The sequence below is a fragment of the Anas acuta genome, chromosome 7 (assembly GCF_963932015.1).
Source record: "Anas acuta chromosome 7, bAnaAcu1.1, whole genome shotgun sequence".
In the NCBI taxonomy this organism is placed as follows: Eukaryota; Metazoa; Chordata; class Aves; order Anseriformes; family Anatidae; genus Anas; species Anas acuta.
In genome coordinates this window covers 23,752,123-23,771,162 of record NC_088985.1, presented here as the reverse complement: position 1 = coordinate 23,771,162, position 19,040 = coordinate 23,752,123, and the positions used below count along the sequence as shown (strand labels likewise).

The 19,040-nt window shown below is 55.0% G+C and overlaps 1 protein-coding gene across 1 annotated transcript; it reads left to right on the top strand.

The window, feature by feature from the left end:
- The first annotated feature begins 1,975 nt into the window (after window positions 1–1,975).
- Window positions 1,976–18,971, top strand: ABCC2 (ATP binding cassette subfamily C member 2). Its single transcript, XM_068688201.1, has 32 exons — window positions 1,976–2,135; window positions 2,348–2,521; window positions 2,971–3,096; window positions 4,526–4,660; window positions 5,077–5,199; window positions 5,554–5,609; window positions 6,007–6,238; window positions 6,579–6,751; window positions 7,173–7,350; window positions 7,721–7,975; window positions 8,450–8,515; window positions 8,949–9,086; window positions 9,254–9,400; window positions 9,675–9,759; window positions 10,018–10,084; window positions 10,281–10,407; window positions 10,587–10,763; window positions 10,888–11,055; window positions 11,372–11,558; window positions 12,402–12,534; window positions 12,975–13,080; window positions 13,400–13,619; window positions 14,067–14,221; window positions 14,682–14,837; window positions 14,940–15,139; window positions 15,693–15,819; window positions 16,217–16,318; window positions 16,413–16,556; window positions 17,106–17,264; window positions 17,496–17,662; window positions 17,797–17,991; window positions 18,377–18,971. Exons 1-32 carry the CDS (start codon window positions 2,094–2,096, stop codon window positions 18,504–18,506), a joined length of 4,650 nt encoding a protein of 1,549 aa, XP_068544302.1. The 5' UTR covers window positions 1,976–2,093; the 3' UTR covers window positions 18,507–18,971.
- Window positions 18,972–19,040: the final 69 nt, after the last annotated feature.

Below are 19,040 nucleotides of genomic sequence, written 5' to 3'. Positions count from 1 at the left end.
AAAGGTGGCAGCAGCATGGCACCTTAACGAAACGAGGCAGTTGAAAACCTGTAAAAAGACTAACTACATAGCTGCATCTCAGAGGACACATCCACCTTTCACGTGGATCCATCAGTGTTTCCCAAAATACATCTCAGGAGCATACGTGGTGTTTCTTAACATAAGAGCTGGGAAAGGAATGGCTGCTTTGTGTGCGTCACAGCCTTTTCCAGCACTGGCTGATGTGCAGTCAGTAGGAAGGATTCAAAGTCAGAAGGAATGGTTTCATGCTGTAGTTCAGGCCACCTGAGTTCATGGAGTGGTTTCATGTATGGATATAATCACTGTAGTTCTGGACACCCGAGTTCATGGCTTAAGTTGTGAGATTTCATGAGTCATGGTGGTGATTAAGATATCTTGGAGGTCTTTTCCAACCTAACTGATTTGATGATTCTGTGTTATCACAGTGGCACGACTGTAACTCAGTGGGAATGTTCTGCTGACACAGCCCTCTGGTATCATACATGCAGAGTGCAGTTCAATTTGCATGAAGGGTTTTTGTTTGTTTGTTTTTTAAAAGAGACTTTTGAACTCAAAGTGCTTTACCATAACAAAGCAGAGAAACAAACTCCTCAGAAAGGGAGATGAGCAGCGAGGACTGGGCTAATTTGCAGATTGCCTTGCAGAAGTCTCCTTCCCAGACCAGATCGGGTGAGACAGGCAAGAAGGAGCACTGCTTTTGAAAATTTAATTTATAAGATGTTGGACCACGTGGGTAAAAACAGGGAGCACAGAGAAGTGTGGTATTGTTGGCCAAAGAGTAGTTAACACTGCTCAGAAGGTAAGGTTGTGAGCTGGAGTGACAGGAAAGACCACAGTGTGGACCACAAGGTGATTCAGTTCAGTGATTTCTTGTCCAACACATCACGTTGCTGTTCTCATCAGCAGTACATTGGTGCTGGCTTGGAGGACATATCACGGGTTAGCTTTCCTAAAAAATAAATAAAGAAATTGAAGAGGATTTAATCAGACAAGGCAATAATAATTAACCAATCAGTTAGACATTGGACCTTCCTCTGCTGCTGATGGCAAGGGGGCTGTTCCCGAGCAATTACTCATTGTATTACCCTTGACTTCTGAGCTATTAAATGAACGAATGAGACAGCAAAATCCTTTCAGTCACTGTACCTTTCCCTTTTACCTAATGTTCCTCAAAAGCTTGCATGACAAAGCAAATCCTGTTCTAGCCTTAGGAGAGCACCATCCCCAGCTGGCCCTGTCTAAGTAGGAGGGGGATGACTTAGTGGCAGTCCCCCTCCTTGGGAGTGGTCCCCTGGCTGTCTCAGGTACCGAGGGTTACCTTAGAACAGAGATGGAAAATGGTTTGGGTTTTGTGGTTGGCCACCTGCTGTAACCCACAGCTGCGTGCTAGTGAGCACAGGGATGTGGGAAAGGGAGAAGCAAAAGGAAAAGTTGGGAAAATCTCCAGGATCTGCCAGCAAGAGGGTGGCAAAAGGAACCTGGACCCTGGGGGCTCACAAAGGCCACTGCAGCATGAGGGCAGCTCAGCTGCCGCACTCGGCAGGTTGGCAGGGCTGGGCGCTGCTGGTGTCCTGGGCATCCCTGCTGCTGGGGGCTGTGAGGAAATGCTCCTGAGGCACCAGTCTTTGCTTGACTTTCTGGCAGCATTCAGCAGCCTTGTTCTGGAAGGAAAGATTTGTTGCACCAAGGCAGTGTTGTGGTCATGCACAAGCCTGTCTGTGTACACCGGCGAAGGCTGTGGTTTCAGAGCAGTGACCATGTTGTGCAATGCTGCACTGCAGAGCCTGCGGCGGCTCTGTGACAGCAGCTTCCCTTCCTTTTCTTTCTTGGGGCTTCCTCTTTTCCCTTCCCTGGGGCTTGTGAGGTTTTCCGAGGCCCTTTTGGTCAGTGCGCTGGTCTGTGGCATTGTGCAATGACACCAAGTTGATAATTAACTGAGTACCATCAGGGATTTTATCCCAACACCAGCTGAGGGTGTGTGGGGACTTTTATCCCGCGTATCCACCCAGGACTCTCACAACTGGGCAGAGCGAGGAGAAGGAGCTGCCGTCTCATCTCGCCTGAACCAAGCCATGTCGGCAGCCCTGGAGAAATTCTGCGGCTCTGTCTTTTGGGTGAGTGGCTGCATCGGGGCCCCCATTGCCTGTCGGGGAAGGATGCTCAGTGGAAGGGAAGAGCAGTAAATTGGGAGAGCGGGTGTGGGGGACTGAGGCTGCAGTGGGATGGAAACTGTGGGTAGGAGCCCTAGAAGTTCTGGCTCTTGTGCGGTGAGTCAGGTGAGGGTTAAGTGATCCCAAGTGACCTGTCTGTCTGTCCTTGCCAACAGAACGCCTCGTACCTCACTCGCCCAGATGCTGACCTGCCGGAGTGCTTCCAGAAGACTGTGCTGGTCTGGATCCCCCTTGGCTTCCTCTGGGTTTTCACTCCATGGCAGCTCCTGCCCATGTGCAGAGGCAAAGAGAGGAAATCATCTCTGACCAAACTCTACATCTTCAAACAGGTGGAGTGGGGCTGAGGGGGACACGGAGGGCAGGCTGGAGCAGCCTGGGATGAAGGGGTGGTGAGTGGAAAGCCTCTGGGTTGGAGAAAGATGAAGAATGGATGGATGGGAAGTGTAGGAGAGAGGGAGCAATGGGCTGGGGGTACCCAAAGGGAAGCCTATGATGAGGTATATCTGGGACAGAGAGGATAACGGGGCTGGGATGTGCAGGAAGGGCTTAGGTATGTGTTGTGGCCTGTGATCCTGTGGGTTCTTGTGCTCTGAGCTTAAAACGATGGCAGTGCTCCTGTGGGATGGCCCTAGAAAGCTGTCCTGGCCAGGTATGGGTTGGAGGGGTGCAGTGCTGTATGGGGCTCGGTGCTTTTCGCCCCATTGCACTGTCTCCCAGTGGTACCCAGTGCACCCGCTGGGCTGGCTCTCCCCTCACGACCGCTGCCCTCTCCACGCAGGTGCTCACTGTGCTGCTGGTGCTGACGGCGGTGGCAGAGCTGGTGCTGGCATTTCTGGAGGACATGGGGCCGGACTCCCCGCCAGCTGTCCGGTACACAAACCCCAGCCTGTACATGGCCACCTGGGTAAGCGCTAGCTGGACGTTGTCACCAGAAAGACAGGATGTGACTGCAGGGACGAGCAGCAGAAAGCTTCCATTGCACAGGGATGGGGGGAAGCTGCCTCTGCAGGGAAACAGCTGGGGAGATGGGTAGGGAGCAGCCCTCAATATGTATGGGAAGTGCCCAAGGGAATAGGCTGAGGGTGGGTGTCTGGCTGTGTGGTGCTCCCTCCTGCTTCCTAAAAATTGGGATAGGCACAGTGCCTGTGGCCATAGCTGATATTTCTGCTAGAGGCTTTAGTGACCTTTCTGCTTTAAGGAAGATCCCAGGCAGGTCAGGATGGGGTGGTGAGAGCTCCTCACTAGGCATAGCTATGGGCAACGTGGCAGCCAGGCTGAGCACAGGGATACATCAGAAAGGACTTGACTGCTCCTCAGGTAAGTGATGGGGGGCAGCCCCAGAAACTGGATGCAAAACACTGTGGATTTCTTTTTTTTATAACACGTCTCCAGCAGGCACAACCTCCCAAGGGGTCTGGGATCAGCTGTGCCATCCATAACCAGCCTCGTGCCCTGCAGCAGCAAGGGCCCCAGCTGCGTGTCTCAGCAGCCGGGCTGAGGGGTGAAGCTGCAGTAGGGTGAAGTGTAGGTCAAGGAGGGAGGAGTATGGGTTTCACAGGACTGATAGCACAGTATGAGCATCAGTCCATGGCATGCTGCTCTGATATCTCAGTTTCCTGCGTGTAACTGCTGAAGTTTGTGGGAAGACTTGTGAAGTGCTACAGAATTCCTAGGGAGTAGAGATTTGTAATTAAAGATTTGGGATTAAAGTTTTGTGATTAAAAACCTGTGATTAAAGATGTGATTTATGAGTAACGATTTGTGAGATGTGTCCTCTAGGAAACTAAGGACATAGAGGCTGTTAGCTGTGATGGAATACGTGCAGAAGTAGCAGATCTCTCGTAGAAGTTATGAGCTGTTGTAGCAGTCTTAAAGCCATAAAACTTAGGAGCTACACTTACAAGCAAACATAGCACCCCGGTTTGCTAACAATTGCTCTTTTATCATGTCATTTGGTTTTACATGCCAAGTTTATGAGAGATTTTAATCCGAGGGGACCACCCAGAGATAAGTGATACTCAATATTCACTCCTCACAGCAAATCTAAAACTCTCTTAACAGAGAAGTAGTGCCCTGCTGTATCGTGTGCCTTCAGACCTTTTTTTTTTTTTTTTTTTTTTTCTATGAGGAGTTTGATCTTACATCTTTCTGAAATAAACCTTTGCTCTTTGCATTTAAGTCCAAAGCTCCTATAGGGCTGGCAGCGAGCTGAGTGTCTTCAGGATAGTGAATCCCAGAAGACCACATCCTGGGACACATGCCCCAAAGGCATGTTTAAAGGGAAGACCTAGTCTTGCTGCCCTGCCTGAAGCTCAGACCGATTTTCCTTCTAGTTCCTGGTCCTGCTGATCCATGACACACGCCGGTTCTGCCTGCGCAGGGACTCGGGGATACTTTTCTGCTTCTGGATTCTGTCCCTGCTCTGTGGGATATTACCGTTCCAGTCCCTCATCCGGAGAGCACTGCAGGTCGGGTTTGGCAGGAAGCTGGGTGCTTCCCAACAGTCTGGTTTTGTCCCCAAAGGAAGTCCCTGCAGACTTCACCCCCTGACAAGCTCTCAGTGGCATCACTGGGGTCCCAGTTGCCCTAAGTACCTTGGGGGACTGGAAGAGGCCTGAAGATGAATGGCTCTTTAAACTCACCCACTCCCTTTGAGGAAGCATCAGCTCTCTGGGACCATTTTATCCCCTTTTGCACTTCCAGGAGGAGGTCAGGGAGAAGGAAAGAGGGGTGGTGAAGGGAAGCTGAGCCAGGGACCGGAGCAAGTTCTGCAACTGCTCTGTTGGGCCTGGCTTGTTCACTGTCCTGGGGATGCTCTGCCACTGAGGGCTTGGTGGGCTTGAGGCAAGCCCCAGGATTCACCCTGGACTCTGCACTCTTGCAGGACTCAATCTCCGATGTGCCGCGGTTTGTCCTTTTCTTCATCTCCTACGGGCTTCAGCTGCTGCTCTTCCTTCTCTCAGGCTTCTCAGACATTGCCCCAGAAACAAAGGAAATGACAAAGAAGGTATGAGGTGCAGGCAGGAGCGGGTGTGGGACTCGGGGTGGCACATCCCGGCTGGCTTTGTGCAGGGCAGGGTGGGCTGCCTCAGGCTGCAGAGGTGCCTGTGTGAGGCTGGGGGATGTCAGCAAGGGGCACAAGGAGATCTGGAGCCTGCAGCCTGGGGCACCTGCATGTGTCCCCAAGGAGGAGGCACTTCTGGCTGTGAGGAGGGGTTCCTGGGGCTGGAGCTGGCACTGTTTGAAACCTCTGGGGTTTCAAACCCAGAAGGGGTTGGGGTGCCAAGGCAATTCTTGTCAACACCATCTTCTCAGCACTCGTGATGCCCCAGTACCCACTTCTCTTTGCTTTGTACCCTAGAATCCAGAGGTGACAGCCTCCTTCCTGAGCTCCATCACCTTCGAGTGGTACAGCAGGTGAGCAGGGCTCCACGGGAGGTCTGGGCTGGTGAAAATCAGTGGTGCTTTAGGGCTGGGCCAGCGCAGAGAGAGACGTCATTTTCAATGCTGTCTGTGCAGCCTGAGCTCAGCCCCCTCCTGCCTTGCTGTGCACTGATACTTGGTGCATGGGGCCCAGCTTTCAGGGAGCAGCAATCTGCCACAGCTGGGACGTGTGGCACAGAAGTTGCCCAGCTGCTTGGGAGCAGGAGGAGAAGCTGCAGCCATACCAGGCTGTGTGAACACGAAGCAGGGAGCTGGCATTCTTCCCTCTGTCGGGGCCAGACTGGGTGTGAAAGCTCTCAGTTTGCAGCACGGACTCTCACGCTGATGTAGTGCTGGAGACTTGCTAAGGGGAGATTTCTCTGCCCCACAGGATGGTTTACAAGGGCTATCGCAAGCCCCTAGAGATTGAGGATGTCTGGGACTTGAAAGATAAAGACAAGATACAGGCTATTTATGGTGCTTTTGAGAAGAACATGAAGACTGCAGTGAGGAAGGCCCAAGCAGAACTGGAGATACGGAAACGCAAAAAAAGACAGCGGGAAAGTGACCCAGACCATGAGAATAGTATGAGCAAGGCCCAGAGCCAAGACATCTTGGTGATGGTAAGTCCCTTCTCTCAACTGTGGGAATAGTGTCAGCTCCCTGTAGCCCCAGTGCTGGGTTTTCCCCACTGTGATTCTGTGGGGCCTTTGGCAAGGATGGGGTGACCCATGACACAGCCTTTCCAGTCCTCAGGAGATCCCCTTACTTTTGAGAGAGCAGGAAAGTCTCCATCCTCCTGCCCTACAGAAGGGCAGGAACCACCCTCAAGTCTGCAGTACGAGCAGCTCCTTCATTCAGGATAACCTGGTCTGGGGGCTGTGGAGCTGTCCTGGAAGCATCCTTCCAGCTGCAAGAAGCCACACAACCCACCCAATTACTTCTGTGTCGTCTTCCCTCTAGGAGGAGAAGCAGCCAAAGAAGAAGAAGAAGGGGGCCAAAGGCCCTCACAAGGATTACCCCAGGGGTTGGTTGATGAAAGCTCTTGGTAAAACCTTCTGGAAGAACCTCCTGCTCTCAGTGGCTTTCAAACTGGTGCACGATGGACTTGTGTTTGTCAGCCCCCAGCTGCTGAAGTGAGTCATTCCTCTCTCCCTGTCCATGCACTCTCCTGACCTCGCACCCAGCTCCACCACATTCCTCTGTGCACAGCTCCAACCCCACCACCACAACACACACACCTCTCCCAGTCCCACACCCTGGTGACTTTCTGTGCCCTCGACAAAAATAAGAGAAGGTCTTGGGTTACAGTTTAATGAAGAACCGAGCAGATTTGAACTGGCTGCCAGCTGCTGAGGATGAGATCTTGCTCCTGATATCCTTCAAAATAGTCTCCCTGAGGTGGGGGGGCCCAGCTTGCTGTGTGTCCAGCCAGCTGTGTGGGGCAGGGTCTCTGTCACTACCCCTGTGAGGCTGCTCTCCCTCTGTTGGTCTGGAGCATCCTGCCTGGGGCTGTCTCAGGAGGGTGGGTGTCTCATGGCCCTCTCTGCCCTCCAGGCTGCTGATCGCCTTTGTGTCGGATGAGGAGGCGTTTGCCTGGCAAGGCTACCTGTATTCCATCCTGCTCTTCCTGACGGCACTGATCCAGTCCCTCTGCCTGCAGCAGTACTTCCACTTGTGCTTCCATCTAGGCACAAACGTGCGTGCCAGTCTCATCGCTGCCATCTACAAGAAGGTTGGTATGGCCCCATCACCACCCAGTCGGCTTTCTCCCAGTTGGGCTGGGGAATCTGGTATCTGTTGCCTGCCCAAACAACTTGGGGTAAACTGCTTTGATGGCTACCAGGGACCAAGGAGAGGTTTCTCTTCAGAGCAGTGCAACACCTAGGGCAGCTGCCCCTGGTATTCCTGTCCTTGGATGTGTCGCTTTGCTCCCAGTGTGTCGCTGGCTCCCCATGTGCAGGCTGTGATGAGAGCACCCCTGACCAGCAGAGAAGCACCAGGAGCAGTTTCAGCCTGGCCTGCTAGTGCCCTGCTTTGTGTCATTCTGCTGGCTGCCAAGCTGCTCCCAGAGCCCCGCAATGACTGTTTTTTTCTCTTTCCAGGCACTCACCATGTCCAGTGCCACCCGCAAGGAGTCCACGGTGGGAGAGACTGTGAATCTGATGTCTGCTGATGCCCAGAGGTTCATGGACATGGCCAACTTCATCCACCAGCTGTGGTCATCCCCCCTGCAAATTATCCTATCCATTGTCTTCCTCTGGGGAGAGCTGGGCCCCTCTGTCCTGGCTGGCATCGCAGTCATGGTGCTGCTCATCCCCATCAATGGGTTCCTGGTTGCTAAGGCCAAAGGCATTCAGGTCAGTGGTGGGGGCAATATTCTCCCTGTCCTCCCGCTCCAGAGGCCTGCTCTTGTTCTCCCCACTCCTTTTCCCCACTCCCCTTGCCTGCCTTGTTATGCTGCAGATCTTTCCCAGGCTAGGAAGTTTGACTTGGGCTGGGGGGGCTGTAGCTTAAGCCAGGGGGAGATGAGCACCTGAGATAAGCAGGAGGCAGGTGAGATCAATCTGAACTTGAACAGGTCTGAGTGCAGCCTTGAGGACTGAAAGCAAGATATTACCAACCATAACATAAAGCTCTAGATTCTGCATCATAACAGGGTGGTTTTTTTACCAGAATGTCCAGAGCCCCAGGGAGCCAACATCCAGCTTCATGGCTTCTCTGGGGTCTGGAGCCCCCCCCGTTCTGTTCCCTGGGGCAGCCCAGGTGTATTTCCAAGGGTGAGCTCTGCCTGGTTTAGATGCTGACACAACCCGTGGCTCTTCTCTTTGTAGGTGAGGAACATGAAGAACAAAGATGAGCGCATGAAAATAATGGGTGAAGTCCTCAATGGAATCAAGGTGAGCAGTGGAGCTGCACCCCTCTCCTTGGTGCACTGTACCAGAGGCAGTGCACCCCAATAACCCTACAGAATCAGAGTTACTGTCAGGCCTGGGGTCTCTGGGGTGGCCAAGTCTCAGTCTCTAAATTTTCTTATGAAAAGCTGGCTGGGGAGAATCCCTGGGTACCTAGAACAAGACTTTCATTACAGAAAGGGTATCCCAGGGATTTCCTGGACAGCCACAGTGGTGAGCATGCTGCTGTGGTGGCAGAGGCTCACAGTGACCTGTGAATCAAGGATGGGGAATGGGAATACTGTGGGAAAGTGCTCTGAGCCAGGGGGCATGTGGTGGGCAAGCAGGCTTCCGAGCAAGGTGCTGGCTGCCAGTGAGCTGGGTGTGAGGGTGGGCATTGCCGTGAGGCCAGCACCTGCTCACCCTGGTTGCCCCACAGATTCTGAAGCTTTTTGCCTGGGAGCCCTCCTTTGAGAAGCGAATCAATGAGATCCGGGCACGTGAGCTGAAGGACCTGCTGAACTTCACCTACCTGCAGTCGATCTCTATCTTCGTGTTCACATGTGCCCCCTTCCTGGTGAGTGCCGAAGGTCCTGGGGAGAGCTGCACCACCCTGGGAGCTGGGCCTGGGCTGTGTTTGAGGGGGTGGGAGAGACGGGGAACCTCGGCTGGAGTGCAGTGAGGGGGAGCAAAGGGGCACCCAACCACACTGATGGTGGCTTTCTCTGCTGCTACCTGTCCCAGGTGTCCTTGGCGAGCTTTGCTGTCTACGTACTGGTGGATCCGAACAACGTCCTGGATGCGCAGAAGGCATTTACTGCCATCTCCCTTTTCAATGTGCTGCGCTTCCCCATGTCCATGCTGCCCTTGGTCCTCTCTTCCCTGGTGCAGGTCAGTGCCCACACGGTGCAGGAGGGTCTCGTGATACCTCTATCCAAACCAGCACATGGGGCTTGGATGTGTGATGGACCTGGGCCCTGGACACCCAGGGATATGTGCACAGGATTCTGCTGGCAATAGGGTGGGAAAAGACTCGTGTGTGACACAGGCTTGGGGCTGAGAGGTGGGGGCTGCTGCTTGGGTGAGCGCTGTGTGTATGTGGTGCTGTGCTTACGGGGCTCCTGGCAGCCTGCTAAGCCATGCCATCCTCCTTCTGCCGTGACAGACCAACGTCTCGACAGCGAGGCTGGAGCGGTACCTGGGCGGAGAAGAGATGGACACCTCAGCTATTCATCACGACCCCATTTCAGGTAGGCAAACCTCCGTGTTAGTCCCTGTGGGTCATGGGCTGGCCCAACCCTGCCCACTGAGCAGTGGGGCCGTGGGGCAGTAGGGGCTGAGCTAGTTTGGAGATGGTGCTAGGGAGGTGGGAACTGGACGGAACCAGGTGAAGGGCTGTGCAGAAGGGTTTGGGGGCTGTGCAGGCTGGGTTTGGGGACATCGGGGTTGGGATCAGAGATGAGGCAGTCCAGGGCTTCCTCAGCCCTGAGGTGTCTTTGTGTTGGCAGGCAGCGCTGTGCGTTTCTCGGATGCCACATTTTCCTGGGAGCAGGATGGGAATGCTGCCATAAGAGAGTAAGTGCTCTGTGTCGTGTGGGGTCAGAGGGGTGGGGAGAGGGTCTTTCTCCTTGGAAAAGGTTAGCTGGGGGCGGCAGTCACCTCTTCACAATGCTGCTAGAGGTGCACCCCTCGGAGATGCTCCTCTGCTCTGTGTTGGTCCTGTGCAGGGGTGACCTGGTGGTGCTGCTTACTCCACACTCTTGTCTTGCAGTGTCACTCTGGACATCAAACCTGGGAGCCTGGTGGCTGTGGTGGGTGCTGTGGGCTCCGGCAAGTCTTCCCTGGTGTCAGCCATGCTGGGGGAGATGGAGAATATCAAGGGACACATCAATATCCAGGTGAGAGGGCTGCGGGGCTCGCAGGGGGCAGCGAGGCAGGCACTGGGTGACCGTGCAGCCTCCCAGGTCAGGGACCAGACTGGTACCAGAGGGGCTCCAGGACAAGGACCAGCTGTGGGAGGGGGCCGTGTTCAGGCTGGTGCCCTGGTGATGAACCTCTTCTTGTGTCTCTCTGCCAGGGCTCCCTGGCCTACGTCCCCCAGCAGGCCTGGATCCAGAATGCCACGCTGAAAGACAACATCCTTTTTGGGTCAGAGCTGGATGAAGCTAGATATCAGCAGGTCATCAAGGCCTGTGCCCTCCTCCCAGACCTGGAGCTGCTGCCCGCAGGGGACCAGACGGAGATTGGAGAGAAGGTATCAGCCCTGGGCACTGTGCGGAGAGGTGGGGGTGAACAACTGTGGGGCAAACACATGCAGCAGGAGAAAGAGCCATTGCCCTGTGCCAGCCCAGGGCTCACAGAGGTCCCTTCCTTTTCAGGGCATTAACCTGAGTGGGGGACAGAAACAGAGGGTCAGCCTGGCCCGGGCAGTGTACAGCAACGCCGACATCTATATCCTGGATGACCCCCTCTCTGCCGTGGATGCACATGTTGGCAAGTACCTTTTCGAGAACGTGCTGGGGCCAAAAGGACTGCTGCAGAAGAAGGTGAGCACTCGTGTCCTTCTTCCTGGGACTAGGACAGGTAGAAATGACCCTGTCACTGTGTTGACTGTCCAGGGAAGGCTGGGGTTGCTTGCTTGGGATAGAGAAGGGATCCCCCAGCTTTCCAGTAGGTGGGAGAGTCCTTGTGGATCCCTAGAGGGGTGTGGAGAAGTAAGGGGTGCCCTGTGTCCCCACAGGCAGGCGGTGATAAATGGAGAGGTCCCTGACGAGAGGACAGAGAGCCTGCAGGGTGCAGGCTGGGGGGCAGGGGGAGTTGTGATGCTCACTACCCTCCAACTGCAGTGCCGCTTTATTGCAGACACGGATCTTGGTGACACACGGTATCAGTTTCCTGCCCCAGGTTGATAACATCGTGGTGCTGGTGGCAGGAGCAGTGTCTGAACACGGCTCCTACAGCACCCTGCTTGCAAACAGGGGGGCCTTTGCCCAGTTCCTGAACTCCTATGGCAACCATGAGGAGGAGGCTGCAGAGAAAAATACCACAGGTACTGGAAATCTACTGGGCAGGTGAAGGGGCTGTGTGTGTATCTTGAGACTGTGAAAGCCCCATGACCCTGTTCATTACTCTGGCCTGACTCTGCCCAGTCCAGGCCCCAGCTGTGGCTGCTGTGTGTCCTTCCCAGCTGCCCACAACCAGCAGCTCAAGGGCTTTCTGCCAAAGATTTGCGTCCAGGTATTACTGTGAACAGCCACTAACGGATGTCTAACGCTTTACTGCCTTTTCAGGTCGTTTATGTGTATGGCTCCCATAGTCTTATGAGGTGACAAGCTGTACACTTTAACAATGCTGGGATGAGAAAGATCCTTTAGTTTATTTTGAGCGTGGTGTTGGGTAATATTTTGTCTTTGTCAGCTCCCCCAGTCCTACGGAAAGGAGTGGCACCAGGTCAGGTAGATGCTTGCCCTGCCCAGGCTCAGCCCTGGGCAAACACTGATAATGTGGTTGTCCAGCTGAAGCCTGGCTGTTCCCAGTTTGTCCCCACAGGATCCATCTCTCAGCTCAGAGAGGTGCTCCTAAACTGGAGCGATGTGGCCTACTGGGTCCCGCACCTCCTTAACTAGCACAAATCTCTGAGGCAGAAGGCAGCAGCAGGAACTGCCTCTGTGCAGGCCTTTAGCCCTGCTCTACCTGCCAGCTCTCCCCCCAAAGTGGATTTCTTTCTCCCCCTGCTGTGGTGGGCTTGCAGCAGGGTTGGAAGAGGAGTGATGCATGGCTGGAGGATGCAGCCTGAGCCTGGAACAGGGGATGGAGATGAGTGCAGCAGATCTCTGGTGCATGGGATCTTTTCAGTGCCTGACCCTGCCTTTCGTCACCCCTGTGTCTGTAGGTGTTGCTTTAGAGGAGGTTGAAGAGCAGAGAGATGAAACTCTTGAGCCTTGTGTGGAGGAGGGTCCCGATGATGTGGTGTCTGCGACGCTGAAGCGAGAGGCCAGCGTCCATCGGAGAGAGTTCGTTCGCAGGTGGGGACTCAGTCAGAGCTCTCAGCCCTCTCCCCTGGCTCCTGCATTGCTCTTTAGGAGATCAGGGGGCCTGGGGGCTTCACTGGGGGGATTCCTGCAAAGAAGGGACTGGGAGCCCTCCTGTCAGCTTCTGCCACCACCAGCTAGGCTGGGTAAAGAGCATCTGATCTTGCCTTGCATTGTTGTGCCACAGCCTCACCCTGTGGTCTTCTCTGAAACTCCTTCTGCTGGGCTGGTTCTGCTTTTGGGGCCAAGGGCTCTGATTTCACGGCTGCAAATGCCTAGGGCTTCCACAAAGCTCATTCAAAGCTGTGCACGTCAGGACTTTTATCCCAGGGGGCTCCAAGGCTGGTGTCCCAGCGCAGCCCAGGGGTGGACCCCCAGGGGAGTAGGAGCCACGCAGCACCCTGTGGCTAACGGTGCCCATCACCTCCCTGCAGCCTCAGTACAAAGAGCTCCAGTTCCTTGAAGAAGTCCCAGGAGGAGCCCCCTAAGAAAGTGAAGGGCCAGCAGCTGATCGAGAAGGAAGCTGTGGAAACTGGCAAGGTGAGGAGGATGGCAAGGGGGTAGGAGGGACAGCATAATGCCCTGGCTCAGTCCTGCAAGACCTTGGCTGTGGCCCAGAGAAGCCAGCTCCAGCCTTCTGTGGCCCCATTGCAGCCAAGTGGCACCGAAGGGGACAGTGCTGCCTGGAGCTGGTGGCCAAGGTGGCCTTGGCTGGGGGACAGGCTGCTAGTGCAGGGTGGTGGAAGGAGGAGGTGTGTGTGAGCAGCACCATGGGTGGTGGGGAAGGTGAACAGAAGCTGTGTTGGCTGTTCCTGGCTGGGGTTTGCTGCACAGTGGTGACATCTGAACTGGTCCACAGGTGAAATTCTCCATGTACCTGCGGTACCTGCGTGCCGTTGGCTGGGGGTATTCGTTCTGGGTTGCCATGGGCTATGTTGCACAGTACGTGGCCTATGTGGGGACCAACCTGTGGCTCAGCGCCTGGACTGACGATGCGGAGCGCTACCAGAACCAGACCTACCCCGTGCAGCAGCGAGACCTGCGGATCGGCGTCTTCGGGGCACTGGGGGTGTCGCAAGGTGAGTGTGGGGACACAGGATCTGCTCACCTCAGTGATGTGGCCCAGCAGGGAAAAGGCCTGCAAGGCCTGCAGCCAGCAGTGTCCAGCTGCCTGCTGGTGCCTTCCCTCCTGCTCCTGCCTGGACTGGGTACAGCTACAAGCATGAAGTCAGAGCAAACTGACCCAAGAAGACTGTGTTGCCCTCTTATGTTGAGGACTGCAGTCTGTAACCAGTTTGGAGATGATGCCAGTGCCCACAGCCTTCCCAAAGGGTTAATGTTCTCCCCCTGTGGTGGGACACAGTTACTGGGGCTTCCCAAGATGAGGTGCAGGATTGGCACAGAGGGTCACTGCAGAGCATCTTGATGCCTCCTCACTTCTTGGTGTGTCCCATGAGCCAGAGGGACTGACATGGGGCCAGCGTCACACGCAAGCCGGTGCTGACCACCCTGTGCTCTCCTTACAGCTATCTTCCTGCTCTTTGCAACTATGCTGTCTGCTCACGGCGCCGTGCGGGCCTCCCGCATTATGCATCAGCGACTGCTCAGCAACATCCTGCGTGTGCCCATGAGCTTTTTTGACACGACCCCCACTGGCCGCATTGTGAATAGGTTTGCCAAGGTAAGAGAACAATCCCCAGAAGGTGTTCGTTCTGGCTGGTCTGGAGAGCATTGGGTGGTGGCACATCCCTGCTGAAGTTCAGCACTGCACAAATGTGCCCAGATCAGGGCCTGGAAGGGAGTAGAAGGGTATGGTGGGTGCACGGCTGCCTATGAGGTAAACCACTTCCTGGGCTCTATTTAATAGCAGGAGAGTGGACAGCGGATCCCAATAAATTATTTTCTCTTCTGCTTGGTGCAAGGGAGGCCATGGCTGGATACTATGTCCCGTTTTGGGGCCAAAACAGGACACCCAGCTAGAAGAGGGATGATAGCTAGCTGGAGACCTGGGTACACCTACGTGGACCTGGAGCTAGCCCTGTTGCTTTTTGTTTCTGATGAACAAATACATGTGTTCCTCATGATTCCTTCCTCTCTCTGGGGTCACTGACTGCTTCTCCCTGCTTCTTTTTACACTCTAGGACATCTTCACAGTAGATGAGACCATTCCCATGTCCTTCCGCAGCTGGCTCTCCTGTTTCATGGCTATCATTAGCACATTGCTCATGATCTCCTTGGCCACCCCATTCTTCACTATCATTGTCGTTCCCTTGGGCATCTTCTACTATTTTGTGCTGGTGAGTAACTGGGGCCTGAGAGAAGCTTCTGCCCTGCTCGGAGCAGTACCCTTGTTGCTGCCGGGGTTTGTGTGGATAACTGAGCTGTGTCCCTCATTTCAGCGCTACTACATCTCCACGTCACGCCAGCTGCGGCGTCTGGACTCTGTCACCAGGTCTCCCATCTACTCCCACTTTGGTGAGACAGTGTCAGGCCTTTCTGTCATCCGGGCCTATGGACACCAGGAGCGGTTCCTAAAGCAGAATGAGAGCACAATGGACATCAATCAGAAAAGTGTGTACTCCTGGATTGTCTCAAATAGGTGAGTTTGCTCCTTCTGTCACAGCACTCTGCATCCAGGGGCCTCTGGTCCTGAGATAGGTTCCTGGGATGCTGAAGTCCTCCCTCTTTATCTCTGGACATGCTCTGAGAGTCTGCACTGGGGGAGCTTAGGATAGGGCCACTGAATGTGGGAAGGAGACCTTTTAGGGTGACTCTGAAATGTAGAGTATGGTCCCTATAAAGTATCTAGAGCCTGAACAGGTTGGTCTGTGCTGTTGAGGACTGTGATGCTCTTGCTGGGTTCTGGGAAGAGGCTGGTGCTTCAGGCCAGGTGGGGGTGTGATGGGGGCACTGCCTGCTGCTGGTATGTGTCTGGGTAGATGTTCTGGGTGTGTGAGGTTTGTGTAGCTGGGGTTCCTCTGATATGGCATTACCAACACTGTAAGTTACATGTGAGACACAGGGACTGCCAGATGTGGTGGAAGAGCTTGCAGAATTAGCCACAAACAACATGCTGTGTAGGGGCAGGGCTGCTGGTGGGATGCTGGTCTCACTGGTGGGCCCCATGCTGGGGCCGTGTTCTCCCTGTGCAGGTGGCTGGCCATCCGTCTGGAGTTCGTTGGGAGCCTGGTGGTCTTCTTCTCTGCACTTCTAGCTGTGATTTCAAAGGGCACTTTGGACGGGGGCATTGTGGGTCTCTCTATCTCCTCCGCCCTCAACGTGAGTCAATGAAGGCTTTTTCTGTTCCATTTCTGGGAGCAGCACCCTGATGGCTCTGGGCTGGCTGCATCCAGCTCTGACGTGGGGAGGGGATTATCTGGGGTCTCCCTGCTGGGGAGGGCAATCCCTGGGAACCAGTTTGAAGCCAGGAGAGCACACATCCCAGTGTGAGGGATATGCTTGCTGCCGTGGGCAGGAGCACATTCTCTGTGGATCAGAGACACCTCAGCAAAGTTTTTGAAGGGCTGGGGAAAGGGGGCTGTGGCTGGTGAGAGGAAAGTTAGGGGCTGCCAGGGATGCTCGTGCCCAGGCTGTGTTCGTGAGCTCTCGGCTGTTGGTGGGAGGTGGTTGTTCTTGAATCCTGCTGAGCTCTGTGTCATCTGGCGCTGCCATGCAGGTGACCCAGACACTGAACTGGCTGGTGCGGATGTCTTCAGAGCTGGAGACAAACATTGTGGCTGTGGAACGGGTACATGAGTACACGAAGGTGAAGAGAGAGGTAAGAAGACCAGGGTGTGGGCAAACACCGGCTGCACAGTTCGGTGCAAGCCAGGACTGCAGGGTGCAGCTCCCTAACACTCCTGTGCCCCCAGGCTGCGTGGGTGACAGAAAAACGTCCTCCCCAAGGCTGGCCCAGCAAGGGCGAGATCCAGTTCATTGACTACAAAGTTCGTTACCGACCTGAACTGGAGCTGGTTCTTCATGGGATCACCTGCAATATTGGGAGTACCGAGAAGGTGAGGACCTCTCTGCCTGCAGTGCACCCTTTCTTTCCCTAGTGATTCTGTTGGTTCTGCTCTCTTTGTTGCAGTCTGTGGTCTGGGGAGGGATGGTGATGTGGATGTGGCTCCTGGGGACTCCAGAGCTGCAGGGAAGGGACCAGAGGAGGTAGTCTGGGAGGTGGTGGTTGCAGATGCTTGCTGCCATGCCTGGGTGTGCTGACACTCCATGGCTTCAGCCTGCATAAGCCACACTGCTGGGGGAGCAAGGTTCATGGCTGCAGCCAGCACAGGCCCTCTGGCAGTCCGTGGTGCAGACAAGCCAGCAAAGCTGCATGTGGGGATGGCACAGAGGACCAAGACGTGGGGAGACAGACCCTGTCCTAACTGGATGTGGGGCTGGAGGGCTGCAAGGTAGAGCCAGCTCCACACACCTTCCCATAGGAGTGAAGAGGGAAGGGGAGATATGCTGTGGAGCAGGGGCAGGGAGGCCCACCACACCAAGAGAAGATCACCTGCCCTGTTTTCCTCAACCCTGCCAGCGGGTCTAAATATTTGCTTCCACAGGTTGGGGTTGTGGGCCGCACTGGGGCTGGCAAGTCCTCCCTCACCAACTGCCTCTTCCGGGTGCTGGAGGCTGCGGGAGGGAAGATCGTCATTGACGGGGTGGATATCGCAACGATCGGCCTCCACGACCTGCGTCAGAACCTCACAATCATCCCCCAGGTGAGCCACATCCCAGTGCTGCACGGCCTCCCCTGGCTCTGTGCCCTGGGCAGCCCATCCCTGGGTGCTGCAGAGAGCCCAGGACCTGTGGGCATCCCCTCACCTCCACCCCTGCCAGGAGCAGGCAGCAGGGCGAGCAGCCTGTGGCCAACTTGGGGCAGACAGGCCTGGAGCCATCGCCTCTGCTGAAGGGCCATGGCAGACGTGAACACTCTGTGCTGTCCCTGGCAGGACCCCGTGCTCTTTACCGGCACCCTGCGGATGAACTTGGACCCCTTTGACCAGTACACCGATGAAGAGGTCTGGAAGGCCCTCGAGCTGGCTCACCTGAAGACATATGTGCAAGACCTTCCCGAGAGGCTGCAACACCTTGTGAGCGAGGGAGGGGAGAACCTGAGGTGAGCAGAGGAGCTGAGGCATGTCCCGGCTGGTGGTGGGGTCAGGGTGGCGTGTGCGAGTGGGCTCGCAGATGCCCTGCTGGTCCTCAGCACCACTTGTTTGCCTGGTAACTCACGTTCCCCACCTCATCCAGCGTTGGGCAGAGGCAGCTCGTGTGCCTGGCCCGGGCCCTTCTCCGCAAAGCCAAGATCCTCATCCTGGACGAGGCAACGGCAGCTGTAGATCTGGAGACGGATCACTTAATCCAGACAACGATCCGGAGCGCGTTTGCTGACTGCACTGTCCTTACCATCGCCCACCGCCTCCACACCATCATGGACAGCAACAGGTACTGTGGGATACAGGGAATGGGGCTCCTAGGAAGGGGAGGGAGATGCCAGTGACAGACACAAGGTTGGGGTTGTTGCAATGCCCAGGACAGCAATATACAGAGCTTCCAGGAAAGTAGGACAGAGAATGGGAAGGAGGGCCATGCATTAGTGGGGAGTAACATTTTTGGGACCCTTTACAGCAACAGGTCGGAGTGGGGTTGTTGACACCACATGCATTTCATCCCCCAGCACAGGGTTGAGAGCCCTCACCTGTCTCCTGAGAAGTGAACCACCTAATGGGGTTGTAGGAGGAATGTGTGCTGGTGGGGCTCTAGTTCTGGTGCCAGCAGAACCGTTGGCTCGGATTGTGGGAGCTCAGGTGTTCTTGTTCTCTGCTGCCAGGGTGATGGTGATGAACGCAGGGAGGATTGCGGAGTACGACAGCCCTGAGGAGCTCCTTCAGAAGCAGGGCATCTTCTTTGCGATGGCAAAGGACGCTGGCATCACGAACACTGAAACCACCACGCTGTAGGTGGAGTGGATGTAAGTGGAGTGGAGCAGCATGCAGGTGAGCAGCTCCCTCCTGCTTGGACTCACCAACCTGGCACCTGGATCTCCCTGCAGCTGGACTGCCTGGGAATTTGTGTTTCTGCAGCTGAGAAGTGAAGGGGAGAGAGTGGCTTCTCTGGCTGTCAGGGACAGAAGATACGGACTTGAGCTGTGACCCTTGCTGCCACACTCTGCCTGCTGTGCACAAGGGTCTGGAGCTGTGTAACTTACTGCAGTAGAGAGGGGAAAGTTACATCACGCAGGGAGACCACAGCCCCTTGTGGGTCTTAGTTTTTGTGTTCATTGTACCAAGGGAACCTAGCTAAGAGATGCTGTAGCATTGTGGAATGAAATTTACAGTTTAATCTAAGAGTGGATGTTATAATTTATTTACTTCTTGTAACCATTTCATCTTCCAACTAAAAGTCTGATGTTAAGGTATGCTAAATGAGCCTCGGTTTAGCTTAAAGCTTGGCAAGTGTGTGGGGGAAGCTGGTACACTGATGTTGTGCAGACA

Coding starts and splice junctions, on each gene's coding strand:
- ABCC2 (XM_068688201.1), top strand. CDS start 2,094: ATGTCGGCAGCCCTGGAGAAATTCTGCGGCTCTGTCTTTTGG. Junction 5,610..6,006: donor ACCTTCGAGTGGTACAGCAG/GTGAGCAGGGCT, acceptor TCTGCCCCACAG/GATGGTTTACAAGGGCTATC. Junction 14,838..14,939: donor TCTTCTACTATTTTGTGCTG/GTGAGTAACTGG, acceptor CCCTCATTTCAG/CGCTACTACATCTCCACGTC.